General features: G+C 36.5%; 1 protein-coding gene across 1 annotated transcript in view; it reads right to left on the bottom strand.

The window, feature by feature from the left end:
* POLQ (polymerase (DNA directed), theta) overlaps positions 1-24871 on the bottom strand; it is a 110718-nt gene that overhangs the window by 40336 nt on the left and 45511 nt on the right. Inside the window, exons 15-18 of the mRNA XM_008564934.1 lie at positions 8195-11283; positions 6148-6291; positions 4606-4802; positions 2510-2750 (exon numbers count right to left, since the gene is read on the bottom strand). Coding sequence (XP_008563156.1) covers positions 2510-2750; positions 4606-4802; positions 6148-6291; positions 8195-11283 — 3671 coding nt within the window. The remainder of the gene's footprint in view (positions 1-2509; positions 2751-4605; positions 4803-6147; positions 6292-8194; positions 11284-24871) is intronic.

Here is a 24871-nt window from a genome sequence, read left to right as displayed (position 1 = left end):
TCCCACGAGAGAGTAATTCCACATCCAAAAGAACCTCTTGCCCACACATACCAGGAGACATGTTTAAGTGTAAGAATATTCATATGAAACTACTTACTATAGCAAAGCGAAACAAAAAACAAAAAAACAAAACTAAAAACAACCCAAATGTTTGTCAATAGGAAAATGGACATATTTTGACACAATCATACAGTGATATACTACACAGCAGTAAAAAGGAATAAACTACAGACACTTGAAAAGGAATAAACTATAAACTACTTATACATGAATCTTATTAACATAATGCTGAGCAAGAAAAGCAAGTCCCAGTGTGAGATGTTTTATAAAGTTCAAAAATAAGCAAAAATAAATAATACACTATATGGATAGATTCATATATTTATGCTAAAATTTTTTAAATTACAAAATAAAAATATTTTAATTTAAAAAAATAGGAGAATGATAAAACTTGGGATGTGTACAAAAGCGGAGTACACACATAGGTACAACTTATTGATAATGAGGATTCACAGGTATTCATTATATTTTGAAAATAATAATGAATAAATAAGAGGACCACACATACTCCAATGATGATAATATACATGAAAGAAATAATATGATTAATACAAATCTGTGCAGCTGAGGTAAAAGGAGAGAAACCAATTCACTACAACTTAGAAAATCATCTCATACATGTTCCAACCACCTAGAAAGGACCTAATGATCTATGGAAGGAGAAAAAGAATACTTTGTGCTGGGTCACATTAAGCAAAGACACATTCTCTTATTAACATTTATTCATACCCAAATAAAAAGTAGCTTTTTTATGTGGGAAGAAAGTGGGAGAAAGTCCACTGCCAGAACATAACTACCCAAGAGGCAAGAGGATGAGAAGAGAAAAAGATGAAGATTCTGGAGGTCCATTAAAATAAACAGCAAATCCTGAAATAATTATTTCCAAACAAAATTTGGTAGCTATCCACATTCTCTCCAAAACCTTCCCTTTTCTCAATACACTTCAATTCTATGGATTTTATGAAAAAGAAAGCCTTGACATTGTATGAAAATGCATTTAAACACCTTTGAGTCACCGATTTTTTAAAGTCTGCAGAAAGGAGCTTTCAAAGCACAGTAAAATAGTGAAAATTAAAACTAATAACTTTAGAGGTTTTTTGTACCTTTCTGGAAAGAAAAACAATAGTCCTCCTTTTTTATAGGTAAAAAACTGTCTTTAAGTATGAACAGGCCTCTCCCAAACAGACTGAAAGTTTATAATTCTGATAACGGGTAATAAATGTCTATAACAAGTTACAGAACAATTCATACCAGCATCGTCAAAAGTCGGAGTCTGTAAACTACACAAACAGACTATCCAGGACACCCACCCTAGAGCAGAGTAGGCAGAGGGAAAGAAGGCTGTGTTCATCCAGCATTATTGTCCATGAAAGTAGGAGCAGTCCTTTAGCATGTGTGCCACATACTCCCAACTCCTTGTTCTGCTTTCACTGGCTTAGAGAAGCTGAGTTTGAAATACTACAGTGCTTGTACATAAGCTGCTAATCAACATCACTTAAGCAAGAAAGTCTCCTCTGAACATACAAGTTAGTCTGGTCTTTGTCTCTGCTATTATATCCAGTTATGATGAAGAGAACATTCTACCAGCGGAGAAGGCTTCTACTGGCAGTAATAATCACCATCACTATTCTATTCTGTGGCAAAGACCACTGTCTCATTTAATCCTTATAACAACCTTATAAGAACCACATTATACAGTTTCAGTCGCTTGCCCACAGTTCCTCAGCTAATTAGTGAGACAGCCCAGATCCAAACCGTGGTCTGTGTGAACTCAGTCAGTTGTTTCTAGTATCTACTGATCAGTCTATAAATTCATGGTGTAATCTCACAACGAAGCCAACTTTGTTCCACTTCACCATCTCTACCATAAGCAAGTTATGCTCTCTGTAGTCAAGGTATTCAATCAGGGCCAGCAGACTGCACAATAAATTTGTGTTATTTTTCATGAGGGAAAAAGATAACTTTTCTGTTAATAGTTCTAAAAAGAAAACAGTTCACTTTTTTAAATACATGAAAGATGTCTTTTCAGTGTACATAAAAATCATTTGATAAAGTTCAAATATAAAATGAGCAACAATTGAATGAAATGCCACTAATTCTCTTCACTACAGTAGGGCCAGAGGTCAGCAAACTATGGCCCAACCAGCACCAGATGCATGTTTTCGTAAAAAAGTGGTATTGGAAGACAGCCACACCCATTTGTTTTGGTACTGTCTATGGCTGCTCTCATGCTACCATAACAGAGTTGAGTGTCTGTGATAGAGACCATCTGGTGTGCAAAGCGAAAACATTTACTATCTGGTCTTTATAAAATAAAGTTGACCCATGCATAGACAATCCAAAGGTAAGATTTGGATAAAACGTGTAATTTACCCAGCTGTGATAAAGAGTAGCTAAATACATATATCCCCAGTCTGTAACATAAAAATACCAGGAACTTTGTTTTTACCTTGAAGGTTTTCCTTCTGCAACAAAGAGTTGAGTTGATTCATAGAGTTGAAGGTGAGAATGGACTCTACAGATGCTCTGTATCGCCCAGAATGCTCAGTGCTGACATTCAGCCCCAGGCTTTGGATTCCTTGGCCAGTCTCCATCCCTTCTAGGAGCGGAAGCTCATGAGGAAGAAAACTGGCAACTATGCTATGAAGAGTCGGCTCCTTAGAATCTGGATCTAGTAACCAGCAAGCCACCTGAATGGGACAGCAACTAGAATATTTTTATTTTTTTCAGACATTTTAGTATCCTTAAATTAAAAGGGGGAAAAGGCAAGCTCATTTCTAATCTTACTCATTTTCACTAAACACTTTATTCAGCGGTCTTCCCAGGAATGGAGAAGGAAAAGATCATTGTAACAGGACTTATTTTTAATACCAATAAGAATGGTGGCCTCCAAAGAAAGAAAAGCTGTAATTTTTCCATTACAGCAATGCCCCTGGCTAACCCAGTTCTGAAGTAGGCTTGAAAATCAAGTGCCTTTCAACTAACTGAAACCATAAGTCTGAAAATGAAGATGGACTCTTCACCACTAAGGCTGATTTTAGCTAAGCTACTATAATAAATATATGGCTTTAGGTTTACTTAGTTCTTTCAGCATCAAAAAAAAGGCACAAATGTTTTACCATTAAATGTTTGCATCCAAAGTTTCAGAAAGCCTCTAGACTTTCCCCTCAGGCCTTGGGGGGGTCTGTCATCAGGACCACCCACTTAGTCCTTTGATTGCTATTTTTAGCCTTCCCATGAGAGTAGGAGGCCTGTAGTTTTTAACACTAGATTTATCAGATAATGAACTGGATTTAGAATATGGAAATCTAAGCCCCATTCATAATTCTGACAATTACTATACGACTCAGTCACTTCTTTTGAAGGTTAAGAATAAAGTTTTATAGGGGAGTATTGAATGTGATAGTCTGATGTAAAGTTGAAAATTTGTTTCTTATAAAAGTGAGATTTTATAAATTAATAGCTTATCTTCTTGCACCGAAACTGTTATGATTTAAAAAACCAATTTTGAAATATTTCAAGTAGTTTAAGTAAAAGGTACTATATAAATCTGAGATTCTACTATAGTTTTAATGAGAGGTTCATATTACCCATATTGTTTTAGACTCCAGAACACCAAAATTAAATGACAATATTTTATATCCAATAAAGGTCAGTTTAGAAATGACATGTAATGTATCACACGTAAACCAAGCCTGGCTTTAAGTATTAAAAAGGACAGTTTGGGGGAAAAAAAAAAAGTGTCTTTAGTTTATCTAAGCCTGCCTTTGAAAATCCTTGCAAAATAAAAGCTAAAGAAACTAAGAAACTAGAAATCATGATATTATTATAGACTATATTGATAATAACTAACAAATAGTATCATTCCTCAGCTTAAATTAATACTCCGCACACCTCATGTATCTAGTATTAACAGGTGGAAAAAAATTGTATCTCTTTGAAGGCTATCATATAAATAAATGTCTTCTGAAAATGCATTATACTGTTAAATGTATATTACAGTAACAAATTATCCTTTCTTTGATAACTCAGAGTTATTATGAAGAGGGTATCATACTTTGCTATTATATAGGAAAGTTCTCAGAAACTAATAAGGTTATTTGCCCCTATGCTAAATGGCCCCTAACTTCAATCCTTTTGGACATCTTATATTCATGCACTTTTCCTATTTTCTGCATCCACCCTCACAAATATTTGGAACATCCTGCTATCATATATCTAAATCGAACATTCTCATTTCACTTCTAATTTTCTATGGGACAGAAAACTTAGAACTGATGATCAAAATTAAAATTTTTAAAAAATCTCTGAGGAAGACATGAACTTCAGGGCTTGAAATTTGTGACACCTCTGTTTTTATCTACAAAAAGGCATTTGGCGCATGATATTCTATTCTGGGTAGATGAGATTACTGGATTAAAAAGTGACTGCTCTAAAAGACTTAAGCTGTATTATTGAAACTACATAAATACCATATCATTTAAGAATTAACCCAAAACGCTAAAAATATTTTTAAGTATATAAAAATTAAATAAGACATAGAACCTTAGGATCTTCATAACTTTGCTCCAGGGAGATGCCACAAGACAGAAGAAGAATTTTATAGCTCTGGATGAAGTCATAGATGATAACAGAACATTCTTTATCAGATTTCTCTTGCAAGCAGGATTGAAGGTGCCACATCCTGTCTTCCACAGTCAAGCTTGGATCCAAAGAAGGTGGGACCAAACTGGCACTAATTTCTTTTTAAAAAAAAACCAGAAAACAAAAAAGTCTTAAGGCAAAAATTACATGCATTCACTTGAAGCAGAAATCTTGGTAGAAAGACTGAAAAAGACTCAGAAGCCTAAGGGTGTGGTTCCCTGTGACCACCACTAAGCCAGCATGACCTTATCCAGGTCATACTGGCTATGTAGATAAAGTGTTTCATAAACTAAAAATTCTGATTTGGGGGCCGGCCCAGTGGCGCACTGCTACAGTGCGCCGCTTGAGAGCGTGGTGGCGCTCCCGCCGAGGGTTCGGATCCCGCATACAGACCAGTTCCCGCTCACTGGCTGAGTGAGGTGCAGGTGCGACACTGAGGGTTGCGATCCATTGCCGGACATGAAAAAAAGACAAAAAGGAAAAAAAAAAAAAAATTCTGATTTGGGCTAAAAGATTTATAAAGACTTATGCTCCATTTAATTAGGTGGAAGAAAATTCTAAATAACAAGACTTCTAAAAATAAAATAACATCAGAATGGGAAGTTAAAGATAAGAAATGTACTCTGAAATAAATTTTAAAGAGACATTTAGTATGAACATATAATGTTATATCAAAAATAAAAGAAGAATGGCTGGCCAGTTAGCTCAGCTGGTAAGAACGTGGTACTGATAACATCAAGGTCCGGGGTTCAATCCCTGTATCTGCCAGCTGCCCCAAAACAAATAAATAAACAAAATAAAAGAAGTAGTAGTTCACCCAACATATTATCTTATAAAACAACTGAAAATACTTCATGTTTATTAAGGAACAGACACTATATGGCATCTTTCAAAATGTTTCCTTATTAATTCTGCTCCAGTCCAGAACCAACCAATCAGCTGGTATCCAACAACCATAATCAGACCACAAGGTATTTACAGATCACATCCTTTCAATTCCAAAGACTTCTCCAAAGTCTGTGTGATTCAGCTACTATAATCTCTAGCTCAACATTGCTTCTAGATGAGTTCCAGATCTAGTCAATGGGAAGAAAAAAGACTGGAAAGAAATTGCCACGGTCCAGTCTTCAAAAGCAAACCCCGAAGGTGGCAAAGGAGTCCTTGAGACTCCACTGGCTCCTTCAGAGAAGAAAACATAGAATTCATAGCCTCATATGACAGGAGGAATAAGAGGTGCTTCTTAAAACATTTATTCTAGTTAATATATGTAGTAATGTATACACTAGCTGCTCTCCAAAATAATAATAATAATAATAATAAAGTCTTTAAATCTAAAAATAAATCCTAGTAAATATCAGGAAATTATTCTCAACAAAACAGATCACTACCCTAATAGGTATTACATTAATTATATGGTTACTTAGCCAAATACTGATTACTTACCAGAATGCTTTTGCTCCTTCTGCAATGAAAGGTAATAGGCATCCCTTCCACCCCAGCATACTGCCAGTCCAACCACCAAGATGTCATCACAGCCTCGAACAGGAAATCCATCATCTCTAATAGGGGTTTCTTGAGGTGAGCTAACTACATGAATCAAGAGTGAAATAGTTAAAAATTTCTAAAAATAAAGCCATTAAACAAATTGTTAAAAAAATGATAAGAAAAAAACTATAACTGATATGAAAAATTCCCTAGTCCTAAAATACACATTTGAATCATTATATACATCATTTTTAGGTGTATATAAGACTTTTCTAGGCTACCTATCAATTAAGTAATTATCATTATGAAAAATATACCAAAGATTTCTTAAAATAGACCTATAATAATGACTAAAATGGGTATTAATTAAATAAGAAAAACTGCATTTTGAATTTCTATAACTCTATAAATAAAGACCACTTACACACTACAAAAACTTTGTAGTGAATTCAGCAATTCTTAAGACACTCCAGAAAAATCAAGACTCTTATTCCTTAGGGAAGAATTAAGTATGATTTTTATACCTGGACTCAACTTTCTTTCTAAAACAATGAACCTACAATTTTACAAAGATCAAGAACCAATCTGTTTTACTTACAGTTATATCCCCAATGCCTGGAAAATAACTGGAACACAGGAACTCAATATATATTTATTAAATTTAAGTGAACATTTTTATCCTTCTATCTTCTAGCATAGAGTTTGATACAGAAAATGTGCTGAATTTTATGTTTGTTGAATGAAAAATGAAGTGTTATTCAACACTAAAAGTACATAAAACTTATCATTAACACATCTGTGCCATAAATTGAAAATCACACAAATACTCAAACCTTTATGAAATAATTCATTCATAAACACAGAGATTTAAAAAAAAAAAAAAAAATCTAAGGGCCGGCCCATGGCTCTCTTGGTAGAGTGTGGTGCTGATAACACCAAGGCCATGGGTTCAGATCACTATTATAGGGATGGCCAGTTAGCTCACTTCAAGAGGGTGTTGCTGACAACACCAAGTCAAGGGTTAAGATCCCCTTACCAGTCATCTTTTTAAAAAATAAATAAATAAAATAAAAAACAAATAAAAAATTAAAAAAATCTAACCACACCTCTGATTTTCACAACAGGTTTTCAAGCTGACTACAGCTATTCCCCATGATCCAGAACCCAGGGTTCGTGCAGTAAGACAGGAATATACATGGCATTATTTGACCAAAAGGTTCAACTCTCTTAAAACCTGGAAGAGCCCTGCTTTGGAATCAACATTTCAGTATAGAATTCATGACTATCACTGGAAGTCTAAGTTCTACTTGCGATAAGTCTTGGAGAATGTAGCTCATGCACACTGTGAAAAATATAGTGCCTACTTGCTAAGTACTTTTGTGATTATATAAGCAAACAAGGATATTACAATTTAATAGGAAATAATTCATGAGCACTGATGATTAATAAAAACTATTTTCCCATTAAAATACCATAAATGTCTGATCCATATTCAAAATATTACCTTAATTTTTATAAACTTATATTCCAACTAATACAGTATATATTGCATGCACCTCTTATATTAGAGGGCAACTATTATTAATCTAGCTGTGCTGAATAAATAAGGCTGTTTTACATGTAAATCCACACAGGAGATACTTAATAAATTTTGAACAGATTACATTTAATATCCAATATCAAAAAATCTAAATCTCAGGGCCGGCCCGGTGGCGCACTGGATAGTGCGCCGATTGGGAAGCGCGGCAGCGCTCCCGCCCGAGGGTTCGGATCCCACATACAGACCGGTTCCCGCTCACTGGCTGAGCGAGGCGCGGGAGCAACACCGAGGGTTGCGATCCCGTTGCCGGTCCCCGGTCCGGTACGGGGGCAACACTGAGGGTTGCGATCCGTTGCCGGACACGGAAAAAGACAAAAGACAAAAAAAAAATCTAAATCTCATCTTAGTCCAATAACTAGTTTATAGATGAATGTGAAAAAATTAAAATTAAAAAAAAATCCTTACCTTGTTTAAACCTACCACCAATAGTAGCAGTTTTAGAAGATGTCAAACTTCTAATCTTTTCACAAGCCAGTGAAATGGAAAATCGCTTCTTGCACTGCCACTCCTTAATGAATGTTTGAAAGAGAGTTTGGTCACTTGCTACATCAATTATGGCCATATTTTCTGAACTGCATGAGGCTGGAGTTAACTGCAATCCATCCTGTGACAACTGCAGTGAAAAACTTGTATCTCTGACAGGACTGTCACCTTTGAAACCATTTCTACTCTCTGGACTTATATCATGGATTTTAATAACTGAAGGAGAGCCATAATAACTTTTGCCAGGTTGTGAAACACTACCGGTTTTCCAAAATTTTATAGATGTTCCAAGAATCTCTGGAAATGCCAGCTTAGAAGCAGATGCTGGAATGGGTGTAGGAGGAATGAGACCATTATCATCAATTATGCAGCTTTCTTTACAAGGCGAGAGGCATGAGGTTTCACCATGATTGGTATTGTTATCTAATGCCTCTTTCTTGCTTTCTACTTCATTAGGGGAAAATGAAATTCCCCACACTTGATTTGTCTCCAAATTTGAAATTACTTCTTGTCTCTCATTTAACTTTGTATTTTTTCCTTTCAAACTAGACAAGTTTATAGTTAATCTTAGCTTTTCATTTTCTAGAGGACTTGACACTTTATCTAAAATCCTTTGCAGTCCTGGACTTAAATCAAATGATGCCCCTGACCATATGAATGAATTACTTTGCCTTGACCCAGTTAATTTGGATTTTTGTGCTCTTTCATCTTGATCTCCTCCAACTGCTTCTCCTTGGCAGTGATCATTACCTACAATCACTAGATCATTTAGTTCTAATGCCTTAAGAGATACGGTATTATGCTTTTCTTGAACAGGAAATATATCTACATTATCCAAAGCTTCAACCATCTGAAAAGAACCCATTTCTGAAAATACAGTAGATTCATCATTGAAACAAGTCAACTGCTGCTGAATATCTTGATTCTCATTTATATTTGATTTTTCAATTGGGCCCTCTTCTTGTAGACACAAAGAATCACTGAAATGATTTGATGTTATTTCAGAAGTAAGGGGGTCTTTCACTTGTACATCAGGTGTTTGTTCTTTTACTAGGCAGTCTTCATTGAAACTGTCGAACAGTAAACTATTACTCATATTTAAACTTGTTTCAGGAACTGGCAGACACTCTCCTTCTATACCAGTGGGAGTTCTCTTTTGAGGAACCAGAGGTACGACTGATTTCATAGTTTCTTGTGTTTGATAGCCTTGAAGAAAACTATTTAACTGGGAGTCAGTAACAGAAAGTTCATTCCCCTTAAAATAAGGGCCATTTTCCTCCAATAGTATTGGAGAATAAAACACTGGGCTTTCTGGAGTCAGGATATCAATCCCAAGTGAATCAGTGTTTTGTTTCATAGGATCCATAGTCTTAAGGTCCAAATGACCTATATGAGTCACTCCTGCAGAATGCTGTTTACCAGGAACAGTAATGTGAATCTCATTCTGAAAAGAGCTCATCAAGTTCTGTTTGTCTAAGTTCTTCCGCATTATCCCTGATGCCAGGTTGACGTCCTTTGCTCCTTTTTTGGCATTTTCAGTTGCCATCTGTTGTATTATTTTCTCTGATTGAGTATCCAGGTAGAAACTATCTTCAAAATCACAGAGGGCTAAACCTAAGTTAGAAACAGGATTTTTAGTTTTGTTTATTTCTTGTATTCTAGAGGTTTTTAGAAAATTCTCATGCTGGCCTCCCAATTTACCAAATGTTCCAGTTGATAGAAGTATTCCACTGGGCGTTTCAGTTCTGTGTACATTATCTCCTAATGCCTGAAAATGATTTGGTTTATTTTCCTCAGCATTAAACTTTATACTTTCACATGTGATAGTAGTAACATTTGATTCTCCATTCATATATCTACTGACCGCCTCACAGGGCATTTGTCTCTCCATTTTTTTTTTTCGTTTGGTGTAAGTGGTTGTCTGTTTATTAGACTGAATTTCCAGGCACTGGTTCATTGGATGGATGTCATGGTGTTCCACATAAACATTCTGGTTTTTTGAATCATTTTGTTTTAGCACTTCATTTATTTTTTCTGTTTCAACAACAGCTAATCCCCTTCCATTTTCACTAACCACACTAGTGGCTTGACAAGTCACATTTTTACTCTGGGATCCTGTGTAAAAATGTTCCACAAGAATATCATTAGTTATTGTTCTGTTCCTTGAACAGCTTTGTTCTATTTGTAACGGGAATGATGTTTTGTTTTTTCCCTCAGCACAAAAAGATCCGTTTTTAGCAAATGGCTCTGGACTTCTAAATTCCATATTCTTCTCATCTAAGGAAATTGGGTCTTCACAAAGAATAGGACTAGACATAGTCTGTCCCTGTAAATCAATTCCATACATCCCAGAGTCTTTCAGAGGGCTACTGTCCCTGGATTGTTTTAGACACTTTCTCTGTTTCCAAGATTGAAAAGTTGTGTTCATCTTTTCTGAACTGAAATTCAAAGCTGCTTTTTTTGTTTTTTCAAATGAGAATGTCCGAACAACTTTCTTAGTACTTGTTTTTCTCTCATTCAGAGGGGTTCCTGGCTTCCCTGTATTTATGTCCAAAGAAGCCCGTTTTCTTCCTCTGAAAACTGAATGTTTCTGATGTTCTTGATTCCCATTCTGGAACTTATAATAAAAGGAATTTGTATGCTCTCTACTTTTATCTAAATCTTTCACTATATTTGGTGAGTGCTTAACATAAGAATCATTAAATATTGTGTTACTTTTGTTTTTTGATGTTATTCTTTTATAAGAACTCTTAGTTTGGGGTATAAATGTATGTTCCTTTACTTCTGACTCACTGCTGGTCAATGAATGTGTACCAGAATTTAAAAAGGAATATGGATCCCATTGCACTCCCATTTCAACTAAGTCCTGCTGCAGAATCATTTTGGCTTCTTCCACTATAATGGCTGCTGCTTCCCTTTCTGTTAAACCTTTTCTGCCAGTCACCCAAATAGTTCGCATATTCCGACGTTCTTCAACTGCTTCCTCTTCCTCATCCACTGCCCTCCGGACGCTATAAGGGAGATAGGAAAAGAAAGAAATTAATGAAATTCATTCATTCATTCATTCATTCATTCATACAACAAATATTTTTAAACATTCAATCTGAGCTGTTCTAGGAACAGAAGAAATAGCAATGAACAAGAGAAAAATATATCTGTTGTCATGGCACTTACATTCTAGTCGAGAAATTCAGAAAATAAATATTTAAAATGCATATCTGTGTTAACTGATGATAAGAGTCGTATATAAAAATGAAGCACGAGAAAGGGGTGGGTGATTCTGCAGTTTTTAAATAGCAAAATAGGAAAGGCCTCACACTAAGACAAATTCTTTAAGCAAAAACCTAAAAAAAAAAAAAAAGTGAGGGTCATATAACTTTCATGAAAACAAATCCTCCAACACAATATAAATTCTGCACAAAATATATAAAAGAACTAAAGAGTGACCAAAAGAAAGTAGAAACTGGGTACTGAGACTTAGCAGTGGGTGAATTCTCACATTTTTCACCTGAAGGCAGGCCCTAGTCAGGGCCATGTAGATTGGTTAAAAATTTGGATAAAAACCTGGAGTTCGTTGACTGACAGAATTCAGAACAGAGCTCAGGGTAAACTACAGGAGTTAGAATTGAAGAAGTCTAGAAATGAGACAGATGGAGAAGAAAAACCCCAAATTCTTCATATAAATTCTGCCCCAAATACCTGGCTGACTTTTAAACTATGCAAGTGTGGGCAAACTCCAAGTAACCAGTTAAAAGTCAACAATTGAACAGAGATTTGATCTACTGCCTACCACAGGAAGACAAAGTTTGGAGTTTGAGTTCAGCCAAACTGACTGATATCAGTGCTCTTCAGGGTAACATAACAGATTCTAGACTGTAAAAGTTCGAACACATATGTAATTGAAGTATGAAGAGGAGAAGAGAGGATGGGGCATAAAAATTATGGAAGACATAATGGCTGAGAGACTTCTGCTTACAACCAATATGGAGTAACAGGGACCAATTTAGCCTCTCACCTAAAAAAACTGGAAAAAAAAAAAAAAGAGAATAGATCATAAAAGACATTGCAGCTTCCAATTTGCTGTCTCATGGATCACTCACTCTGGGGAAGCCACCCATCATTAAATAGTTGGAGAGGTCCACATGTGTAACAAAACAAGGCATCAAGCACCAACTTGCCAGCATGCACATGAGTCACAGATGACTATGGTCCTAGCTAACAAACCCAGGAGACCCCAAACCAGAACCATAAGCAAAGGTGCTCCCAAATTCATTACTTGAAGAAACTTTGAAATAATATATATTTACTATTGTTTCTAAGCCACTATTTTTAAGCAATTTGTTATATAGTAGATAATTAATACGCCTAGTAAAACTATTAAACTTCAAAGATATGGAAAAAAATCTTAAGGCCTATATACAAAAAGATCAAATAACTTACAAGGACAAAAGAATTATACTCCTGGGGAAGGGGGGAATGAGATATTGGTTAATAGACACAAAGAACGATTACGTATTGTAATGATGAATAAGCTACCTATCCTGATCTAACCATCACATACTGCATACAAGTACTGATAGTCAATTTTGTACCCCACAAACAGGTACAATCAATTATGTTTCAATTTGAAAAAAAAGAATCTGACTTCCATCAGTCTTCTCAAAAACTACATAAAAGGCAAAGAAACAAAGGATGAATATTTTCAAAAAACTCAATTTAAAAAAAGTGTAAATCAAGAACTTTATATCCAGCCAAGCTATGCTTCAAACACTTAAGGTTATAGAAAAATAGTTTTAAATATATAAGAACTTGGGAAACTCTGTACCATAAGCCCTCTTCAAGGAATCTAGTAGAGGATGAGTTTCATCTAATTAAGAGATGTCTAGGAATACTTCAGCAATAAGACTGATGGTGAAAAAATTTGATAAGTAAAAAGGCAAATTGCATTACTCTTCCATCCACACCCTCCACAAAAAAATGAAAAAATTTGATAAGTAAAAAGGCAAATTGCATTACTCTTCCATCCACACCCTCCACAAAAGTAAGGACAAGGGAGGAAAATTAATATACAAATGTTATATATTGGAACAAAGTAGAAAATAATGCACTTTAAAAATGGAAGGAGAAATGAGAAGCAAAAAGTAAAGTAAGCTCAATGATTGTTGTTGAGGCAATAGGTAGGAGTTAAAATCTTGATGAAACAGATAATGAAAAGTACAAATTACTAGAACAAAAATACACACCTTTATATAAATTTAAAAATGAAACAGCAAAGCGTACCCAACAGGTAAAAAAGAAACATAGCGAACATCACATAATACACATAATACACAAATTATAAAATAATTTAAGAGAATTAATAGCAAACATATCAATCATATCAATCAGCATGAATAGAATTAAGTCCTCTATTAAAAGAAAAAGATTTTCAGTTTAGTTCAAAAGTAAAACTCAACTACAATTCAATGTAGTACTCAAAAAACTTATCTAAATTAAAGTGATTTCAAAAGGCTAAAAATAAAGAGATGGACAAAAGAATTCCCAGGCAAAGGAAAACACGAAGAAAGCTCAAGAGGTATTCTGATTTCAGACAAAATACAATTCAAGCCAAAAAGCATAAACATGACAGAGAAGGATACTGTTAATGCTCAAAACCACTATCACAATAATGAATTTTTTTTTTCCTTTTTGTCTTTTTTCGTGGCCGGCAACGGATCGCAACCCTCAGTGTCGTGCCCGTACCGGACCGGGACCGGCAACGGGATCGCAACCCTCGGCGTTGCCCCCGCACCTCGCTCAGCCAGTGAGCGGCCGGTCTGTATGTGGGATCCGAACCCTCGGCGGGAGCGCCACCGCACTTCCCAAGCGGCACACTATAGCAGTGCGCCACCGGGCCGGCCCACAATAATGAATATTTACACATGAAATAACAACTACTTTCATGAAGCAAACATTATAGGAGATTACAAGAACACACAGAGAGAAGCACATTAGCAATAGAAGACTATTTTTTAAGAATTCATACACTTTTTAAATTAATTTTTTTAATTGAAACATAGTTATATACTTTTATGGGGTACAGAGCTATCAGTATTTATGTACAGTATGTGATCAAATCAATGTTATTAGCAAGTTCATCATTACAAATAATTATTTTTTGTGTCCCTTAACCAGTTACTCCGTAACTCCCCTCCTCTTCCCCCTTCCTAAACTCTAGTAACTACAGACCTGTTCTCCCTTTCTGAAAGTTCAACATTTTACTGTGGTCTGTTTCATCACAGCTCTATTTACAATAGCTAAGATATGGAACCAACCTAAATGTCCATCAACAGCCAACTGGATAAGGAAAATGTGGTCCTATATACACAATGGAATACTACTCAGCCATAAAAAAGAATGAAATTTTGCCATTTGCAGCAACATGGATGAGCTTGGAGAAAATCACATTAAGTGAAAAAAGCCACAAAGAGAAATACTCCATGTCCTCACCCATAAGTGAGAGGAAAGAAAGGAACAAGGGAAGAAACAATAGTAGACTTTAACAAACCACTCTTGCTAAAAGACAGAAGAAGTGTGTTTGTGTCTGTACGGAGGGTGGAGAGGAGGGATACGTAAAAAAAAGAACCTAATGAACATAAGCAATAAGGTAGACTTTATATGATTGTATTTCAAATGTTATATCTTTATAATAGTAAATACATCTAGTTTGTATTGATCATTTATTAGGTCACAAACAAAACATCAGTAAATGCCACAAAGTAGAAATGTTACAAAAAACACTTAAATTGCAATGCGATAAAACCAGAAATTATTAACCAAATAAAAAGACAAAAAGCACTTCCACCTGGACATTTTTAAAAACTCTCCTACTGAACAATTGTTGGTGAAACAGCTAACCACATAATTCCTAAAAATACAACCCCTACATACCAGAATGTATGGGTTACATTTAAAGCAGAGATCATAGGAAAATTCATAGCACTAAATTCATACAATTAAACCAAAAACACATAGCATTTTATTTATCAATAAAATATAGAAGTAAATGAATTAAATTCTCATTTCAAGGGAGAAAAAACAGAAAAAGCACAACAAAGTAAAACCAAAGAAAGCACAAAAAAGGAAATAATAAAACTAAAGGGGCTGGCTGGTTAGCTCACTTGGGAGACCATGGTGCTGGTAACATCAAGGTCATGGCTTTGGATCCCCATAATGGCCAGCCACTTAAAAAAAAACCCCAAAAACCTAAATAAATAAACAAAAATTGAAAGAGGAAATAAATGAGGTAGATTATTTTTTAAAGAGTAGCCCTAACTAATAAAACAAAATCCTGAATATTTTTTAGTTTACAAAATAAACAAATCATTAGTTAACCTGATCAATAAAATACATATGAGAAACTAGAAATTTATAAAATAAGAAATGACAAGGATGGAATGGTCACTAAAACAGAAGAAATATTTAAAATTCCTAAGAGACTAATTTAGACCTCTACAAAAATATATTTGAAAACCTAGACGAAATGGATAATTTCCTAGGGAAATACAGATTACCAAAATTAGACATATAAAACTTAAACAGAGCAATTTCTGAAAAAATAAAATAGAGACAGTAATCAAGAAAATAACCCCATAAAAAGGTACCAGTCAAGTTTCATAGGGTGATCATACCAAACTTTCAACCATATAGTCCCAAGAATCCACAAACTATTGCAGAGCACTGAAAATGAAAACTTCCTAATTCTTTTTTGTGAAGCAAGTCTGACACTAACCATTGATACCAAAACCTGAACAATGACAGTGCCAAAAAAGACAAGAAAACTATAGATCAATATTATTTATGAATAACAATATAAAAGCATACTAAATTAAATATTAGCAAACAGAATCTAACATCATGTAAAAAGTAATACAACAATAACAAGTGAGAGTGAGATTTATTTGGGGAATACAAGATTAATTCAATGTTAGAAAATCTATTAATATACTATGCTAATAGAGATAAGGGAGGGAAAACTCCAATAATTATCTCTATAGATGCTGAAAAGCCTTTGACAAGATTCAATACCCATTCCTGATTTTTAAAAATTCAAGAAAATTACAATTAATCAACATTTTCTTAAAATTATAAAGCACATACACACACACATCCATAGCCCTGAAGCCAGCATCTTCCTGGGTAACACTAGAGGCATCTACAGTAAGATCACAAAGCAAAAATGCCCACCATCTCTACTGCTATTCAACATTGTAACATTGTTACAAATATTAGCTAATTCAATTAGACAAGAGAAACCAATGAGAAGCATAAGAATTGATAAGGAAGAAGAAAAACATCTCTATCTACAGATGATATCACAGTATACCTAGAAAACCCTAGAGAATCAATAACAAAAAGTAATTCAAACAATAAGAGAATTCAGAAAGTAACAGGATAAAAAATACACACAAATTAACAGGCTTAATGTACTCACATAACCATGTAGAGGACATAATAAAAGAGAACCATCAATTAAAATAACAACAAAGATTAAATGGGAATAAATTTAACAAGAAAGTGCAAAATTTAGTATAAGAATAACTTTTAGAAACTCCTGAATTGTTTCATGTCCCTTTGGCTAAGATCAAGTGTAAAAACTCCTGAACAACACAAAGACTAAATCAAATGCAAAAATATCACTTATCCTTAGATAGACTGACTCAACATTATAAAGATGTCAGTTCTTCATAAATTAAACTTTAGTACATCCCAATAAAAATAGCAACAAAGCACTGTAAATGTCATATGCACAGACATGCAAGAATTGCCAGGAAAATACCGAAAAACTATGAGGGGGAACATGCCCTACAAGACATTAAAACATACTTTAAAGACTTTATAATTAAGAGCATGGTACTGGTCATGAATTGACAAAAAGAAGAGTAGAACAGAGAGTCCAGAAATGGACCTGAGTACATACACATATTTAACATATGATGAAGGTGGCATCTCAAATCACTGAGACAAAGAAACTTTTTAATAAATGAGAAACTTTTTTTTTTTTTACGATAGCAATGTATTTCTTTGTATGAAGATTCCAGAATTGGGCCGACCCTATGGCTCACTCAGGAGAGTGCGGCGCTGGTAGCGCCGAGGCCACAGGTTCGGATCCTACATAGGCATGGCCGGTGCGCTCACTGGCTGAGCACGGTGTGAGCAACACCAAGCCAAGGGTTATGATCCCCTTACTGGTCACGAAAAATAAAATAAAATAAAATAAAATGAAAATAAAAGGAGTAATATCTGGCTTTAAAAAAAAAAAAAAGATTCCAGAATTTATTTAAACAGTCTACTACAGACGGATATTTATGTTGTTTCTAATCTTATACAAATAATATTACTACAAATTACCTGTAAACATATCATTTCACAGGTATGGAAAATATCCATAAATTATTAGAAGTCGAACTGGGGACTAAGGAATATATATATTTTTAACTTTAATAGATAACTGTCAAATTGCCCTCCACTGAGGCTGAATCAGTTTTCTTCCTCACCAGCAAAGAGAGTACCTATTTCCCCAAACTTTTACCAACATGGTATAACAAACTTGCCTTTTTTTTCTTATTTAATAATATAGAAAGGTATTATGATGAACTCTTGAAAATAAAATTTTTCTTAACTATCTGATTTAGAAATTCAGAACTGTCATGAGAGAAGAGATGCAGAAAAGAAACAAAGTGATTATTAAAAAGCAACTATTGCTAAGCCAGGGCCTCTAGAGCTCAGGGGATGAGGAAAGACCCACAGACTTCATGAAGGCAGGAGAAGCCACGATGAGAGAAAGAAAGGGCTGCTCTGACCGTTCCGAGTCCCTACCACTTCAAGGCTGGCCCTGGTGAGCACACAGAGCAAGAGCTGGCAAAAGTCTTCAACCTTCGTATGAAGTTGCTTGGAGGCAGCAGGGGAGAAGAGGGCCTTCGTAGCCCCCAAGCCAGCAAGACCACTAACAGGGTTCCCATGGACTCACATAGGAGTGACGGGCCACAACAACTGAAAAAAGGAACCAGTCAGAGGTCAGTGAGTCATCACAAGGGACCAGTGCATGGCCTGTCCCATGGGAAGTGTTTGGAGCATGGCATGTGGCGGAGACAGGCCCACCAGAAGAACACTGGGGCACAGCATGCACAGCTGATCTACCCTCCAATCAGCACAGGCCCACTCAGTGGAGACTGGTCAGGAATATAGAACCGAAGGAAGTGCAGTTTGATGAAAAGACTCAGGCCCAGACCAGTTTCCACACAACCCAGGTGTATAAGACCTCACGAGACCCAGAAGTGCTTACAGGGTCAACAATTAAAATCTGAGCTGCACAAAAAGGCTCCCCAGATTATCAGCAGCAAAGCAGCAGTTTAGCTGAACCACAGGGCTCAAGTGCTGGTTTTCACAGACGGTTCCCCATTTTAGAAGTAACCAAAGGACAACAAATTAGTTCCAGTGCAGAGTTTAAGTGGTGAGAATAGCAAATAATCAAACATAGAACTGAAAGAAAGAAAAAAAAAAAAAAAACTCACAGATCAAAGATCTGATATTAACCAGTAAAGGTCTAACACCACCAAAGAACACCTATGAAACCTAGAAGGACCTGAAACCTCCCAGGCCTCCAAGCCAGGATGGAGGGAGGGCCCAAGGGCCTCAGCCACACCCCCCTGTCCCTCCCTGCCCCCCCCCACATCTGCATCCAGCCCAGCAACAACCACTGAGACATAGCCAGAAGCTCCCTGTACTCCCAAGCTGGGGCAGTGGGGGGCCAAGGGCCTCAGCCACACCCTGACATCTGCATCCAGCCCACTGATGATCACAGAGCTGCTGCCAGAAGCACCCTGGGTTCCTGGGGGTGGGGAGTCACTGAGGGCCTCACACATGCCTCCCTGAAGTCCATATCCAGCCCAGCTAGCACGGAGCCACTGCTGGAAGCTCCCTTGGCTCCCCTGCCAGAATGAGGTGTGCCACGGGCCTCAACCATGCCCCTTCTCGCTCCTTCCTCCTCCCACCCTAACCCCTTCCCCATACCCCTCTCCTTCTCCCCCACAACTGCTCCACAACATCTTAGAGTGCAAAAATATAATAAATAATTTTTTTAAATAAACAGAAACAAAGCAAGGAAAAAAACCTAGATCATAATAAGAAATGAGTTTTGAGCTTTATTTCAATCTCCCATAACAAAGTCTGTCAAAGAAAGTGAATGGTTACATATTTAACGAGTTACACAATATATATAAAGATTATTATACCCTAAAAGAATTGTGTAAAGTAAAATATTTACATCAATGGTACTTTGTAGACTGCTCAATAGTCTTTTTTTTTTGATTCTCTAAAAAGATCAACAAAATTTGCAAACGTTTATCTAGACTGACCAAGAAAAAAGAGAGAAAACAGAAATAACAAATCAGAAATAAAGCCAGGAAATGGTAGAGCAGTTGCTTCTTCCATTATGCTGGAGTGGGCTTTGAGGAGACGTCCTCTTCTTTTTCTGGTCTCCACTGGTGATTCTCCTTGTGTTATTGCCATTGTGTATCTGTCAGGCTGCCTGCATGGCAGCTCTGGCTATTGCTGTGGTGTCAAGCCACTTCTGCCACAGCCATAGCTGTGGTGGTGACTGTGGTGGGCCACCCCATGGAAGTGGTGTTTTCAGCATGCTCCTTGCCTATTTCTGGGTGGGGGATGCTACCCTCAGCTCCTGCCTAGGACTACAGGCGTACTCTATTTCTTGCTCATTTCTGGGCAGAGGGGGCTGCCCTCAGCTCCTGTCCAAGGACCCTGGGCATGTGGAAAAATCTAAAATTATATCCAGATGTCATACCATACATAAAATTAATTCTAAATGCACCAGGAATCTAATGGAAAACTTACAAAAAACTAGAAAAAAAGCATGTATGGATTCCTCTTTAACCTTAGCAGAGGAAAAGGCTTTCCAACTATGATTCCATTCAGTGACAAAAGAAAAAAAGATTAATCAAATTGATACTTACTGACACTATTTATCAATAGAAAAATAATAAAAATTCTGTATGGAAAAAAACACAATAATAAAAGTCAAAATACAACTGATAAATTGTGCGAAAGCATTTGTAACATACATATCAAATAAAGGGCTAAGAATTCTAATCAATTTAAAAAGAAAAAGTAAGGGTGAAAAGACCAAAATCCAGCAGAAATATAAGGAAAAGACCTGATCTTTCTTAAAAGATAAAAAAATGATTGTGAAATGTATAAAAGGATATTCAACATCACTCACAATTAAAGAAATGTAAATTAAAATCATATTAAGATACAATTCCTCACCTATCCAACTGGTGAAAATGAAAAATTCTTACAGAATTCTGCTGGCAAGGTTGTGAGGTAACTGGCCTTCTTGCATGTTGCTGGGGACAATGCAACTTGGTATGATCCTTCATCCTGGCAAGTTTGAATCTCTGACAAAGCTACATATGCACTTACCTTTTGAAATGCCATGTCTAGGAATCTACCCTGAAGAAACATTTCCAACAGTATGAAAATATGTATGCACACAAGGTAATTCATTGCAGATTGCTGGTAATGGCAAAACATGGGAGACAATAATCTGAATGCCAGCTGTGTTTTCTGGCCTTTACGTACTAAGCACTAAACAAAAAGGTTGGCCAAGCCTCCAGATATCCCAGTCTCTATCCAAAAAATATGATTAATACAATATCTGGGCCAGCCCGGTGGCGCACTGGAGAGTGCACCGCTTGGGAGTGCGGCGGCACTCCCGCCGAGGGTTCGGATCCCATGTGGTGACCGGTTCCTGCTCACTGGCTGAGTGTGGCGCGGGCGCAACACCGAGGGTTGCGATCCTGTTGCCGGTCCCCAGTACGGGCGCGACACCGAGGGTTGCGATCCCGTACCAGTCAGTAAAAAAGACAAAAAGGAAAAAAATATATATACAATACTATATCTAATCTACACACCTTATCCTAATTTCACCAATTTGTTCCCGTAATGCCCTTTTTCTAATCCAATCTACAACCAGGCAGTGCATTTAGTTGTTCTGTCTCTTTAGTCTCCTTTAATTAGAAATAGCTCCTCAGTCTTTGTTTTTCATGACCTTGATATTTTTTAAGAGTTTTGGCCAATTATTTTGTGGAATACATCCCAATCTGGGTTTGTCTGATATTTCCTTATAACTAAATTCAGGTTAGACATTTTTGATATGAATACTCCAGAAGTATTGTACGACATGGTGACAATTTATTATATTCTTGAAAATTGCTAAGAAAAAAAAAATTGCTAAGAGTAGATTTTAAGTGTTCTCACCACAAAAAAAAGCATGTGAGATAAGGTATGTTAAGTAGCTCAACTTAGCCATTCCACAATGTTTCAAAATATCATGCTACACATGCTAAATATGTATATATGATTTTTATTTGTTAATTTGTAAAAAATAAATACATTTTTTAAAAGAAAAAAAATAATACCCCAGAAGTAATGCTGTACCCTTCTCAGTATATCACATGAGGAGATACATGATGTTGACTTGTCACCAATTTTGATCAATAAAGGTTTTGGGATTTCAGAAGAGACATAGTCAAGGTAGTAACAACTTTAACATAATACAGAAGTGATCCCAAGATGTGCTTACAAACAACAAGCAAGTTTTTCAAATTAAACTTTATAAAATGTGTACTGCTTTTAGATAACTCCCTGGAAGGGTTATGGATCATTTGTGGTATCCTGTTTTTTTCACTTCAGGAACTATATACATTTCTGGGCACGTATGTATATACTCAAAGATTCTGTGAAAATCAGAGGCTCTAGAGGTGATCAAACTTTTAGAAGCAGGTTTTTGGGGTTTTTTTTTGTTTTTTGTTTTTTAAAGATGACCGGTAAGGGGATCTTAACCCTTGACTTGGTGTTGTCAGCACCACACTCAGCCAGTGAGCGAACCGGCCATCCCTATGTGGGATCCGAACCCGGGGACTTGGTGTTATCAGCACCGCACTCTCCCGAGTGAGCCACAGGCCAGCCCTAGAAGCAGGTTTTAAATCATATTCTAAGTAGACCTCAGCCAGAGGCATACCCTAAAGTGACAAACCTACCAATTCTAAAACAGAGACCTAATTCTAAAACAGATTGCAGTGAACTGTGCTGTAAAGCTAAAGACATTTAATCTACATCTCCTTCAGGCTTTGTGTCCTAGATAAAGGACTCAGTGTACTGCCAAAACTGACAGCAATGAGAAATAACAGCTAATCAGCTGATAGGTTAATACTCAGGAAAACAACAGGAAATCAAAGTCATAACTAGTAGTGACACATAGCAGATTGAAAGTCTACACATTCCAATAGTTCCTGTAAGTACCACTACTATACAATATGGTAATTAATATATAGAAGAATGATGGCAAAGTTATCAAGAAAAGTCTAAAATATATTATTTTTAAAAGTATAAAATACATTCAAAAAAGATTTTTTTCAAAACTTAAAAAATTTTAATTACTTAAAAGTATAATCCTAAATTATCTAAAATAAACACAAATATGTGATACCATAATGAGATCAAAACGTGAGAACAAGAATTTCTACTATAATACCATATGCTTTCCTGAAAAACCTCATGTACTCCAAAAATCACACACTAAAACCTGTGAGCTTAGGAGAAAAACACTGGGACTGACTACTAAAAACATATGGAGCTTTATAACCAGAGTACTGATAAAAACAATAATAATGTGAAAAGCACTACCACAGTTAAAGCCCTGTAGGTATTTGCACATATCATCAATTCTAAGGTGTCTTCTTACTTTGCGATAGACATAGGTCCTTCTGGAGGGCCTTCACTTCCTAAAGAGAACATATTCATCCATACTAAAACATCTGCCTATCATTATACCATGGTTTTTGATACGGAGAGCTTTGCAAACTCTTCAGTGTTAGTGCTCCCATTAGGGGGGATGTAGCAAGAAGCCATGTTCCCCAAAACACCCACAAAAATGCCCCTTGAGAAAAAGAGCCAGAATTTGGACATAGGCCACCATTCAACATCTAACAGAGAAATAGATACAAATACCACTAACAAAGAAGATTTTTTGCCCCTTTACGTCTCACCCCTCCTTCCTACCTCAAACCATAAGATTATATAAAAGAAAGAGTAAATGGGGGAGGAGATATGAAAGAGCCAAGAGGGTAATAAGAGACTATGCCTCCATCCTTTGCCACATGTTACAAGTTTCAGAGCCTGGGTTAGGCCTAAAATGAGTGGGAGGAAAGAAACGCTGAATTGAAAATACGATTCATGCTTTGATTGAGAATAAATTTATAATAGCTGGAAATAAAATTGTTTGTTATTATTTGAAAGTAACTAAATAGCTATAGAATCTGCCTGAGATTTCATATAGGAATGAGTTCAAAGAACAGTGGTAGAGAAAATAAGCTATTCTTGATTATACACCAAGTCCAGCCCATTTAATGAATTGGTTATACTCACATACACACACATCCACACAAAAGAGTCAAGAAATCCTCTTCTCACAAATAGTTTTGAGGGACTATTGTTCCAAAGAACATTTAAAAGGAGTGCATTTTAAATTGTTCTTGCCTAGAAGCTCAGTAGAGACCACAAACCCGGTGGGGGGGCTGCCGCCACAGGATCCAGGAGCAGGTAAGCTTCACCGCTGCCACCCAGCTCCATCCCAAGCCCAGCTTAGCGTGCACAGAGCAGGGAGACATCCAGCAGGGGAAGGGGAAGCTCCACAGAGACCACACGCTCTGCGGTGCCTCGGCGCATCCCAGCAGCCCAGCCCAGAGCGCACGGAACGGGGAGAAGTCCAGCAGGGGAGGTGGAAGATCGGCAGAGACCACACACCCTGCGATACCACCCCGTGACCCAGCAGCCAAGCCGAGTCCAAGCTGACCAGAGATGGCTCCCCGGAGAGACCAAAGACCCGAGGCAACCACACACACAAGGCACTAGTGGCCAACTGGACAGTCATTGAAGTAGCCATACTAAATTGGCAACCACAGCAACATCTTAGTCAGTCAATAGTGTCAAACCTGTGGACTGTGAAACCCCTGCCACAATGAATAAACTTCAAAGGAAAGATACCAGAGATATGAAAAATCAAGAAAGTACACCACCAAAGGGTAATAACTCTCAAGCTCTAGATCCTATAGAACAAGAAGCCCTTGAAATGACTGACAAGGAATTTCAAGTGATAATTCTAAGGAAACTGAATGAGAGACAAGAAAACTAGCTAGACATCATGAGGAAACGAGGAAAAGTATACAGGACCTGAAAGAAGAAATGTACAAGGAAATCAATGCCCTGAAAAAAAATGTAGCAGAACAGGACCTGAAAGAAGAAATGTACAAGGAAATCAATGCTATGAAAAAAATATAGCAGAAATTGCAAAACTGAAGAATTTATTCAGCGAAATAAAAAACACAACAGACAGTTTAACCAGCAGGCTTGCAGAAGTTGAAGAGAGAACCGCTGAACTTGAAGATAGGCTGTTTGAAATAACACAAGCAGACAAAAAAAAAGAAAAAAGAATCAAAGGCATTGAAGAAAATCTGAGAGAGATATCAGACAACCTTAAGC

The sequence above is a fragment of the Galeopterus variegatus genome, unplaced genomic scaffold (assembly GCF_000696425.1).
Source record: "Galeopterus variegatus unplaced genomic scaffold, G_variegatus-3.0.2 Scaffold192, whole genome shotgun sequence".
NCBI lineage: Eukaryota > Metazoa > Chordata > Mammalia > Dermoptera > Cynocephalidae > Galeopterus > Galeopterus variegatus.
Note: the sequence above shows the minus strand (reverse complement) of the source record. Positions and strands in the feature narration are given on the sequence as shown.